Source organism: Theropithecus gelada, chromosome 10 (genome assembly GCF_003255815.1).
Source record: "Theropithecus gelada isolate Dixy chromosome 10, Tgel_1.0, whole genome shotgun sequence".
Classification (NCBI taxonomy): Eukaryota; Metazoa; Chordata; class Mammalia; order Primates; family Cercopithecidae; genus Theropithecus; species Theropithecus gelada.
In genome coordinates, this window is record NC_037678.1 from 69,798,577 (window position 1) to 69,810,478 (window position 11,902).

The 11,902-nt window shown below is 49.4% G+C and overlaps 2 protein-coding genes across 2 annotated transcripts in view; one reads left to right on the plus strand and one right to left on the minus strand.

Moving 5' to 3' along the window:
• The window catches only part of EFCAB8 (EF-hand calcium binding domain 8), a 106,954-nt gene that overhangs the window by 81,039 nt on the left and 14,013 nt on the right, over positions 1–11,902 (minus strand). Inside the window, exons 4-5 of the mRNA XM_025398228.1 lie at positions 6,042–6,160; positions 3,198–3,301 (exon numbers count right to left, since the gene is read on the minus strand). Of these exons, the coding sequence (XP_025254013.1) occupies positions 3,198–3,301; positions 6,042–6,160 (223 nt within the window). The remainder of the gene's footprint in view (positions 1–3,197; positions 3,302–6,041; positions 6,161–11,902) is intronic.
• Positions 10,940–11,505, plus strand: LOC112632553 (40S ribosomal protein S12-like). The gene is made up of 2 exons (XM_025398236.1): positions 10,940–11,073; positions 11,210–11,505. The coding sequence occupies exons 1-2, from the start codon at positions 10,940–10,942 to the stop codon at positions 11,475–11,477; spliced, it is 402 nt and encodes a 133-aa protein (XP_025254021.1). The 3' UTR covers positions 11,478–11,505.

Consider the following 11,902-nt stretch of genomic DNA (forward strand, 5'->3'; position numbering starts at 1 on the left):
TTTCACCATGTTGGCCAGGATGGTCTCAAACTCCTGACCTCAGGTGACCCACCGACCTCGGCCTCGCAAAGTGCTAGGATTACAGGTGTGAGCCACCATGCTTCGGCAGGGATAATTTCTAAGCAAGAAACAGTCACCATGTTTTAAAATGTTGTGAGAATTCCCTAAAGGCCTGATGGGGGTGGATTGTGCCTTCATCCCATCTGGCAAAATGGGGGTTAAAAATAAATACAGCTATATTGCCTCGTGGTAAAAATGGCTCGTGAGTTTGGAACTCGTGTAACCATATTTTCTATAAATGGGAATGGACTGAGGGGAGGCACTCGCTAGACTGGCATTGCTACCAGCGATCCAGATGGGCAGTGGCTGAACCTGATGTCCCTTGCAAAGGTGGAAACGTTTGGGTAAAAATAAATGACAAATGGAGAAAAGGAGGAATACTAGCTGAGGGTAAAGATGAACAAATGGATTAAATGGAGAGAAATCCAGTATTACACCAACAACTCGAAGGAGTTCTCAGAGCAAGAGATGACTGGCTGGGTGCAGTGGCTCACACCTGTAATCCCAGCACTTTGGGAGGCCTGAGGTCAGGAGTTTGATATCAGCCTGGTCAACATGGTGAAATCCCGTCTCTACTAAAAATATAGAAATTAGCCAGGTATGGTGGCAGGTGCCTGTAATCCCAGCTACTCGGGAGGCTGAGGCAGGAGAATCACTTGAAACCGGGAGGCAGAAGTTGCCGTGAGCTGAGACCATGCCACTGCATTCCATCCTGAGCAACAAGAGCAAAACTCTGTCTCAAAAAAAAAAAAAGAAAAGAAAAGAGAGATGGCATTGATTCCATATGCCTTAGAGGTTTATTTGCCAAGCAACTCCAGCTTTTGGAACCTAACAAGATTGAAAGGAAGCCTGCAAACCTGAGTGGCCTCAGCTTGGGAGCCATATAGTATGACGGACAGAATGAATTATTAATGACTGAATGGGACTCTAGTAATGTGGCAGTATCTTTTGAGTTGTGTATTCTTTTGCTATAAGGGAGCTGTGTTCTCTGTGTTCAAAAACCAGGAGTGGGGGCCTGTGGTATTTTATATATATATGTTTTTGTCGATAGTTCCTGGCTCATAACTCCCACAGCCCCAGAGAGAGTCCTGCCCTATGCCCTGGGGGAAGGAATGCTGATGTCATGAAGCTTCCACTAAAAACCCCTGAGGACTGGGTTCAGAGAGCTTCCCTTGGCTGAACACACGGAGAGTCCTGAAGCTTGTGCGTCCCTCTCTCCATATCTCGCCCTACACATCTGTTCATCAGTATTCTTCGCAATATTCTTTATAATAAACCAGTAAATGTTAAAAAAAATACAGTTATGAAATCTCTCATCATTCATATTTATTGGTTATTTCTCAATTAAATCCCAACCAAAATTTTAAGTTATTGCTGGGTTCAGTGGCTCACACCCATCATCCTCGCAGTTTGGGAGGCCAAGGTAGGCAGATTACTTGAGGTCACAAGTTCACAACCAGCCCGGCCAACACGGTGAAACCCCGTCTCTACTAAAAATACAAAAAAATTAGCCAGGCATGGTGGCGGGCGCTTGTAATCCCAGCTACTTAGGAGGCTGAGGTGGGAGAATCGCTTGAACCCGGGAGGCGGAGGTTGCAGTGAGCCAAGATCATGCCATTGCACTCCAGCCTGGGTGACAGAGCAAGACTCTGTCTCAAAAAAAAAAAAAAAGTTACCCTGTGGTGACTTTCATTCAAGCCGCCTTCTCTATTAAACCCCAGGCTGCCTGAGGGCCGGGGCTGCCTTCCAGCTCTTGGTCTTCCCTGTGGCCTGGTCTAGGTCTGGTCCTCTTAGTACAGACCCACCCACAGCTCCCTCCTGACCTGGTCACAAATGTAGGCTGCCACACCTTGTACCTCAGGACCCAGCTCCCCACCCGGCCACCTGCCCCAGGCAGCAGTGCTCCAGGGCAGACTGCAGGAAGGGAGCCAGTGACCTGGGTGGCCCGGATCCAGCAGGTCAGAGCCCCCACAGTGCTCCTCATGCTTAGGGAGTCCGGGGGAGGAACACACAGTGGGGCAGATTGAGCCCTGGCACAGACAGAAGAGGTTGAGGGGGTTTGAGACATGCTACCCCTAAATAGGGCACCGCAGCATACTGAGTCTGTTAAACTGAAGGAATTTGAGAAGCAGTATGTTCAGGAAGGACCGTTTGACCTTCCCCTGAAGCCGGTCATAAGACTCATGTGAGGGGTACCCAAAGACACAGGGACAGGGAAAAGAATCTGAACTAACTGCCTTGCTGTTTCCGCCATGTACTATCCTTGGCTCATGGCCCCTCTGTCCTATCTTATTTTTTCACAGCTTTCCACCCTCCATTGAACCTAGCATGAAAAGCCTCAGGTTATCTATTTCTTAGGGTCTTCATTTCCTATGGAGTTTCCCATGTCATGTAAAACTTATATTAAATAAACTTGTATGCTCATCCTTGTGACTCTATCTTCTCTTACAGAGGTCCCTGCCAATGAACCTCAGATGGGTAGAAGGAAAAGACAGTTTTCCTCCCCTGCAAAGCCAGGGTGCAGTGGGCACAGTGGGTGGAGGAGCCACGAGGAGGAGGAGTCAGCAGGGGGGTCAGGCAGAAGCCAAGGCAGGGCAGTACCACCAGCTCCAGGAGTAACAGAGGGACCTGCTCCCACGGCCAGCCACACTGAGGCCTCCAGGGCCTGACTGGGGGCTTGAGGAGCAATTCCCTCCCTGTTGCCTGGGAAGAGACTCCTATTCCTCCCTGTGCTGGCCAACTGTGCCACCTGTGCCCCTATGATGAAACTGCCGGACCCACTCCGCACTGACCAGCACAGGAAGCAGGTGAAGCAATGCTGTATACTAGAGAATGGGGGCTGAGAGGGCCAAACACAGCAGCCCCGCCACTTTCTACCTATTGGCCTGGGGCCAGCCATTTGACCTCTCCAGACCTCAGTGGCCTCATCTATAAAATGTGGACAAATCACCTACCTTAGTCCTAACACTTACAGGGCTGTGAGGTTGAAATGAGCCAAAGGACATCAGGCAGCAGGCTGATGCCAATCCCTGGTCAGCACCAGCGAGGTCATGGATTGAGGGAGGGGCTTGCTGCAGGCTGGCACCAGCACTTGTCCAGTCACCCCACCCACCAAGGCCCAGGAAGAGGCTCCTTACAGGGGGACGACCCTCATGGGAAGGTAGAAGTGCAGGCGGTACTGGCTCTTTTGCATGTCCTCTTTTCCCTGGAACTCACGCATCATGTAATCCACATACTTTTGCTGCCTCAGAAAGAAAGCACAAGGGAGGCAGGGTGTTGGCAAAATGGTCTCGGCCTTCGGTTTCAAGAACCCAAGCCTGATTCCCAGGGTCCCCCCTGCCACCTCATCTCTCCCAGGCCCTTCCAACGGGGAGCTTTCTGGTGGCTGCTTCCTAAGTACTGGCCAAGGCAGGTGGCCAAGCAACAGACCTGCTCTTTCTCTGTTAGTCACTCAGGCTGGAGTGCAGTGGTGTGATCACAGTTCACTACTCAGCCTCCCAAAGTGCTGGGATTATAAGCATGAGCCACCATACCTGGCCTTTTTTTTTTTCTCTCTCTCTCTTTTGGGACAGGGTCTTGCTCTGTCACCCAGGCTGGAGTGCAATGGTGTGATCACAGCCTACTGCAGCCTCAATCTCCCAGGCTCAAGTGATCCTCCCACCTCAGCCTCCTGAGTAGCTGGGACCACAGATGCATGCCACAATTCCCAGCTAATTATTGTATTTTTTGTAGAGACGGGGTTTCACCATGTTGCCCAGGCTAGTCTTGAACTCCTGGGCTCAAGTGCTCTGCCAAAGTTCTGGGATTAAAGGTGTGAGCCACCACGCCTGGACAGCAGACCTGTTCTTGAATCCTGAGTATGGGAAGAGCCTACTCGCAGCATTCATGGAAAGAGCGCAGCAGCGCCTCCCTAGCCGTCCTGAAGCGCTAAGTGCATCCTCAGATCACCTCCACAACTGCCATTGCCCTGGGAGCTCTTAATTCACTCTCCCCTATGGGTAATAAGACTCAGGCCCCTGTAAGGATATGCGATGCTCATGCTCAAACATCAAGTTAACAGCAGGGAGCACCCACAACCAGGGCCACTGGCGCAACTCCAGACTCCATTCCGCTGCCCAGCTGCTGGAAAACATGGCCAAGGCCCAAAGCAGCCACCATATGAAGCTATAACGAGAAATGGGGGGTTGTAGAGAAGGACAACTGGGTAAAGCCCTGAGAATGCCGGGAATATGAGGGGGTTAAATTACTTTTTATTCTTTTTCTTTTAGTTGGCCTCATTAGTTCTAAAGGAAATGTTTATTACAGAACATTAAGAGAAATAAAAACAGCCAAGTGTGGTGGCTCACACTGGTAATCCCAACACTTTGGGAGGCCAAGGAGGGTGGATTACCTGAGGTGAGGAGTTCGAGACCAGCTTGGCCAACATGGTGAAACCCTGTCTCTACTAAAAATACAAAAATTAGCCGGGCATGGTGGCAGGCGCCTGTAATCCCAACTACTCGGGAGGCCAAGGCAGGAGAATTGCTTGAACCCGGGAGGCAGAAGTTGCAGTGAGTCAAGGTCGTGCCATTGCACTCCAGCCTGGGCAACAGAGCAAGATTCTGTCTCCAAAAAAAAAAAAGAGAGAGAGAGAGAGAGAGAAATAAAAACAAGAAAATTAAGAAGAATAAAACCTATAATGTATACCTACGCTGAGGAGAGCTATGAGACGGCAATTAACACCAGGACTCTCAAGGCACGCTCCCTGGTTTGAACACTGGCTCCAGGGCTGATGAGTCTGAAGCCTTGGGCAAACGCTTAACTTTCCCATACCTCAGTTTCCCAATCTGTCAAATGGAGGTAAGTTTTTTTTTCCTGAGACATGGTCTCACTTTGTCACCCAGGCTGGAGTACAGTGGTGCAATCTCAGCTTACTGCAGCCTCAACCTCCCAGGCTCAAACAATCCTCCCAGCTCAGCTCCCCAAGTAGCTGGGACTATAGGTATGCACCACGACACCCGGCTACTTTTTGGTATTTTTTGTAGAGACAGGGTTTTACCATGTTACCCAGGCTGGTCATGAACTCCTGAGCTCAAGCGATCTACCCACCTCGGCCTCCCAAAGTGCTGGGATTACAGGTATGAGCCACTGCACCCGGCCAAAATAGAGGTAAGTAATAGCTCCTATGAGGTTTCAGTAAAATAATACATAGGGAGCTTAGCACAGTGCTTGGTGTAAATGCTAGTTATCATTGTCATCTTTGCTACATCAATTTGTCAGACTATCCTTGGTACTTTTCTGTATGCTTAAAAAGCTATATAGGCCGGGCATGGTGGCTCACGCCTGTAATCCCAGCACTTTGGGAGGCGAAGGCGGGCGGATCACAAGGTCAGGAGATCGAGACCACGGTGAAACCCCGTCTCTACCACAAATACAAAAAATTAGCCGGGCGCAGTTGCCGGTGCCTGTAGTCCCAGCTACTCAGGAGGCTGAGGCAGGAGAATGGCGAGCGAGACTCCATCTCAAAAAAAAAAGCTATATATTCCCATTGTCGAACGTTTAGAACCAAAAAAACATGAAAACATTATTATTAGCTGCTGTAAAAGCCTGACATTTTTGGATGTAACAGCCACAAGTTGGCCTCTTCCTGAGTGACAGTGAAGGGTCATGAGATGGTCGTGGTACCAGCTTGAATCCCTCAAGTCAAATGGGAGGCTGGTGGGCAGCACAACCGCGTGGCAGGTAGGGTCACTGCTGCAACTCAGTAGGTCTCACATAGGGGCCAATGACACTTGTCCCTGGGGAATGAGCTGCCAGGAACTCAGCTCACACAGGTCTTAGGAGGGACCTCTCCACCAGGCAAGTCCCCCGGCTGGGGCCGGAATCCACAGGGAGGCTTTCCTACATCATGATGGCCTCCTATCTTGAGCCCACCAACTGGTCAAGGACTGGACCCTCCAGCCTCCCTCCAGCACCTGAGGAAGCAGGGGCACCCTTCTCACCCAGGTGACAAAGCCTTCACAGTCTGAGTCCACCTTCAAAAACAGCTCCTTTAGCATCTCATTCGACACACTGCTTAGAACCTTCTTCATGGCCTTGATGAAGGCGTCCATGCCCAGGGCTTCAAAGAGAGAAGAGAGAGCATCATCCCCTTCCTCACAAGTCCCTCGGCCCATCACTGCCACGGAGTTCTCAAGTGTCTCAGTGCTGAGAGGCACACACTGAAGACCACATTTACAGCCAGGCATGGTGGCTCACGCTTATAATTCCAGCACTTTGGGAGACTGAGGCGGGTGGATCACTTGAGGTCAGGAGTTCAAGACCAGCCTGACCAATATGGTGAAAACCTGTCTCTACTAAAAATACAAAAATAAATTGGCTGGGCATGGTGGCGGGTGCCTATAATCCCAGCTGCTCAGGAGGCTGAGGCAGGAGAATCCCTTGAACTCGGGAGGCGGAGGTTGCAGTGAGCTAGGTTCGCGCCACTGCACTCCAGCTTGGGCAACAAGAGCAAAAACTCTGTCTCCAAAAAAAAAAAAAACAACACCATGTTTACCAGGTGCACTCGGTTGAAGGCAGTCTTGGTGCTGCCACCCCTACCGTCCTCAGCTGGGCCACTGCAGGGGGCACAGAAGGGATATGGCTCCAGCCAGATACGGGGCCTTCAGAAGGTTGCCTCCTCCAGCCCCTCAAAACTCAAATCCAGCCCCTCTCTTGGACCTGTCTCCCTTCCTCACATCTCAGCATCCACCCCAGCCACCCCAGCCTAGGCCAATTCCGGAAGCTTCTATCCTCACATGGTTATCTTTTGCATCTTATCTGCTCAACATTCAACCACCCCACAAATCCTGGCTGAACATGCACCATATGGGAGCACTGTGCTTGTCCCACAGCAGTGCAGGGAAGGGAGGCACTAAAAAAGATCAATTCCCATTTCCATACAATTAACAAAGACGAAGGATTGAGACAAAGATAACTCTGCAAAGAAAAGGAGAACCAGGCCAGGCACGGTGGCTCATGCCTGTAATCCCAGCACTTTGGGAGGCAGAGGTGGGAAGATACCTGAGGCTAGGAGTTCAAGACCAGCCTGGCCAACATGGCAAAACCCTGTCTCTACTAAAAAATACAAAAAAGAAAAATTAGCCAGGCATGGTGGCACACGCCTATAATCCCAGCTACTTGGGAGGCTGAGGCAGGAGCATCACTTGAATCCAGGAGGCAGAGGTTACAGTGAGCCAAGATCGCACCAATGCACTCCAGCCTGGACAACAGAGCCAGATTCTGTCTCAAAAAAAAAGAAACAAAATAAATAAATAAATATTTAAATATTTTAAAAAACAAAAACAAAAATTAGCCAGGTTTGGTGGCATGTGCCTGTAATCCCAGCTACTCGGGAGGCTGAGGCACAAGAATCACTTGAACACAGGAGGCAGAGGTTGCAGTGAGCCGAGATTGTGCCACTGCACTCCAGCCTGAGCGACGGAGTGGGACTGTCTCAAAAAAAGAAAAAGGAAAGAAAAGAAAAGTAGAAGCAAGGCCAGGCACAGTGGTTCATGTCTATAATCCCAGTGCTTTGGGAGGCTGAGGTACGAGGATCACTTGAGATCAGGAGTTTGAGACCAGGCTGGGAAACATAAGGAGACCCAATCTACAAAAAAATTTTTTTAACTAGCCAGGTGTAGTGGCGTGAGCCTGTAGACCCAGCTGGTCGGGAGACTGAGGTGGGAGGATGGCTTGAACCTAGGAGGCAGAGGCTGAAGTTGGCCATGATCTCGCCACTGTACTCCAGCCTAGGTAATGGAGACAGACCCTGTCTCTAAAAAGTAAATAAAATAAAGGCCGGATGCAAGGGTTCACACCTATAATCCCAATACTTTGGGAGGCTGAGGTGGGCAGAAGGCTTGAGCCCAGGAGTTTGAGACCAGACTGGGCAACACGGTGAAACCCCATCTTCACAAAAAATACAAAAATTAGCCAGGCATGGTGGCACATGCCTGTAGTCCCAACTACTGGGGAGGTTGAGCTGGGAGGATTGCTTGAGCCTGGGAGGTGGAGGTTGCAGTGAGCAGAGATTTCACCACTGCACTCCAGCCTGGATAACAGAGTGAGACCCAGTCTCAATAAATAAATAAATTAAATAAAAATGAAGAAAAGCAGCAGAACGAAAGTATATAATGGCAACAAATAGACATTAATAAATTCAGACATCTAGGAGAGAGGTGAACTGCATCTTTTTTTTTTTTTTTTTTTTTTGACAGAGTCTCGCTCTGTTGCCCAAGTTGGAGTACAGTGGCACAATCTCAGCTCATTGCAACCTCTGCCTCCTGGGTTCAAGCGATTTCTGGCTAATTTTTGTATTTTTAGTAGAGATAAGGTTTCACCAACTTGGCCAGGCTGCTCTCAAACTCCTGACCTCAAGTGATCCACCCTCTTCAGCCTCCCAAAGTGCTGGGATTACAGGCGTGAGCCCACCACGCCTGGCCAAACTGTATCTTTTAAAAGTAATTATCAAAATATAAACTTTGGCTGAAGGAAAAGATGGGGAGAAGAAAGGAGGAGCAGGCAAGGATAGAAAATTCTCCACGTGCTGGGTCTATAAGGGGATCTGTCTGCAAATGGGTCAATAACCCCGTCTACAACTTTTTTTTTTAAATAATCGCGGTCTTTAAAAAGTGCTTCTGGGCTGGGCACAGTGGCTCACACCTGTAATCCCCGCACTTTGGGAGGCCGAGGCAGGCGGATCATGAGGTCAAGAGATTGAGACCATCCTGGCCAACATCCTCAGAATTCAGGGGACTCCTTCCATAGGGAAGCCTTCCTAGGGTCTATCTAAGGAGGCCACCCCCACCATTGCCCAGCTCCATGGTTCTTACTGACATTCTTTATCAGCTGACACACTCGCTTTCACTGTTTTGTGTTTTGTTTTTGTTTTTAGTGGTGTTTGTTTTGTTTTGCTTTGTTTTGTTTTGTTTTTTGAGATGGAGTTTTACTCTTGTTGCCCAGGCTGGAGTGCAATGGCATGATCCCGGCTCACTGCAACCTCCGCCTCCTGGGTTCAAGCAATTCTCCCTGCCTCGGCCTGCCGAGTAGCTGGGACTCCAGGTGTGCACCACCACACCCAACTGATTTTTGTATTTTTAGTAGAGATGGGGTTTCGCCATGTTGGCCAGGCTGGTCTCGAACTCCTGACCACAGACGATCCGCCCACCTTGGCCTCCCAAAGTGCTGAGATTACAGGCATGAGCCACTGCGCCCGGCCTTGTTTTTGTTTTTGAGACGGAGTCTCGCTCTGTTGCCCAGGCTGGAATGCGGTGGCACGATCTTGGCTTACTACAACCTCCACCTCCTGGGTTCAAGCGATTCTCCTGCCTCAGCCTCCCAAGTAAGTAGAACTATGGGCATCCGCCACCATGCCCAGCTAATTTATGTATTTTTAGTAGAGACAGGGTTTCACCATGTTGGCCAGGCTGGTCTTGAACCCCTGACCTCTCGATCCACCCGCCTCAGCTCGCTGGGATCCCAAAGTGCTGGGATTACAGGCGTGAGCCACCGCGCCCAGCTCGCTTTCACTGTTGTCTGTCTGTCTTCTATCTCCCACTCCAGCCTGAGAGCTCTGGGATGGCAGAGATGATGAGCCTGTTTCCCCAGGGCTGGGTCCTGGCTTCAACAAACACTGGTCCCCTGAGGGTTTCTGTGGGCACTGCACTAAGATGTGCTAGCGATGGCACTTCATGCCAGGCAACATTGTTCTCTGTGCCTTATGCACACGGACTACCTATATAAGGAAGTAAATGTGTCACAGAGAGGTGTGGTCGCTTGCCCAAGGTCACACAGCTGGTAAGTGGTAGCACCAGATACTAATCCCAGCAATCTGGCTCCAGAACTCATGCTCTTAACCCCATTCCATGCTCCTTATAAAACACCCAGCACAATGATACAACAGTAATTATTATTATCTTTGTTGCTGGATCAAGGAATAAATGGAAAGCCTGACGAAATCATGCCTTGCTAAAAGAGGGACCCATCTTGCTTATCTGGAGTTACAGCCAAGGTGCTTAAGCACTTAATGGTCCTTCCAGGTAGAAGACAGATGTCAGGGGATAGGCCATGAGCCCTGCAGCCTCCTTCCAGACAGAGCTGGGAGTCAAACTGCCTCTATGTGCTTTCAAAATCTTCTGGGGAGACTGAAAGGCACTCCTTCCTCTTTAAGAACCACTGACTTCCCTCAAAGATCTGGATTCAACCTGGACTGAAGCTAGGAAAAGGGAACTTACAGAACAGGAAGAAGGACACCAGCGTGTCCCCTCTTCCCTCCAAGGCACACACTGACAGTTGGGGTGCCTAAGACACGGTATGGAGCCCGTACTCATAATCCACCTCCTTAAAAGACTTTTGAAAGAGAAAAATTATCCTATTTTCCTTTATCCTACATCAACAAAAGGTGAATTTTCCTTTCTCCCATTTAAAGTCACAGTTGTTTTTTTAAAATGAGAAAGGGTTTTTTACATTGATATGAAAATATCTGCAAGATACATTCAGTAAAAAGCAAGAGGTAAAACTTGTTAAAATTAATTTTTTAAAAAAGCAAGGAATACAGCATAGCAAGACACCATCTCTACAAAAAATAAAAATGAAAAAAGTAGCTGGATGTGGTAGCATGCACCTGTAGTCCTAGCTACTCTGGAGGCTGAGTCAGGAGGATTGCTTGAGCCCAGGAGGTCGAGGCTTCAGTGAACTATCATCACACCACTACACGCCAGCCTGGGCCACAAAGCAAAAGCCTATCTCTAAAAGAAATTTAAAAGAATAAAAATGTAGCTCTTTCCCTGCCGCCGCAGAGTCGTGCAGAGGCGGAGGCTTCGGTGCGTTCAACATTCCGCTTCACCCGTAACCCACCGCCATGGCCGAGGAAGGCATTGCTGCTGGAGGTGTAACAGACATTAATACTCTTGCCTTACAAGAGGTGCTGAAGACCGCCCTCATCCACGATGGCCTAGCACGTGGAATTCGCGAAGCTGCCAAAGCCTTAGACAAGTACGTGTATCAGTCTCAATACTGTGGGTTCTTGCAACCGGAACAAAACTGCCACCCAAGGGAAGAAGGCGTGGAGTTCATGGTGTTAGCGCAAAAGTTCTGAATGGCATCCATCCTACAGGAAACCTAGGAAAAGGCGCCAAGCCCATCTTTGTGTGCTTGCATCCAACTGTGATGAGCCTATGTATGTCAAGTTGGTGGAGGCCCTTTGTGCTGAACACCAGATCAACCTAATTAAGGTTGATGACAGCAAGAAACTAGGAGAATGGGTAGGCCTCTGTAAAATTGACAGAGAGGGGAAACCCTGTAAAGTGGTTGGTTGCAGTTGTGTAGTAGTTAAGGACTATGGAAAGGAGTCTCAGGCCAAGGATGTTATCGAAGAGTACTTCAAATGCAAGGAATGAATAAATAAATCTTTGGCTCACAAAAAAAGAAAAAAAAAACAATAAAAATTTTAAAAAATAAAAAGCAAAGAGTAGAACAGTGTGAACAGTAGGGTGCCACCTCATATAAAAAAGGGAGGAAACTGACGACTGGACACTAACATTTAAAAGAAGTAGGCCGGGCGCGGTGGCTCAAGCCTGTAATCCCAGCACTTTGGGAGGCCGAGACGGGCGGATCACGAGGTCAGGAGATCGAGACCATCCTGGCTGACACGGTGAAACCCCGTCTCTACTAAAAAAATACAAAAAACTAGCCGGGTGAGGTGGCGGGCGCCTGTAGTCCCAGCTACTCGGGAGGCTGAGGCAGGAGAATGGCGTGAACCCGGGAGGCGGAGCTTGCAGTGAGCTGAGATCCGGCCACTGCACTCCAGCCTGGGCGACGGAGC

What these genes read in the sequence shown, in the direction of transcription:
- LOC112632553 (XM_025398236.1), top strand. Translation starts at nt 10,940, where the DNA reads ATGGCCGAGGAAGGCATTGCTGCTGGAGGTGTAACAGACATTAATACT. An exon ending in GCTGCCAAAGCCTTAGACAA is followed by an intron (nt 11,074 to 11,209) that starts GTACGTGTATCA and finishes ACCTAGGAAAAG; the next exon opens with GCGCCAAGCCCATCTTTGTG.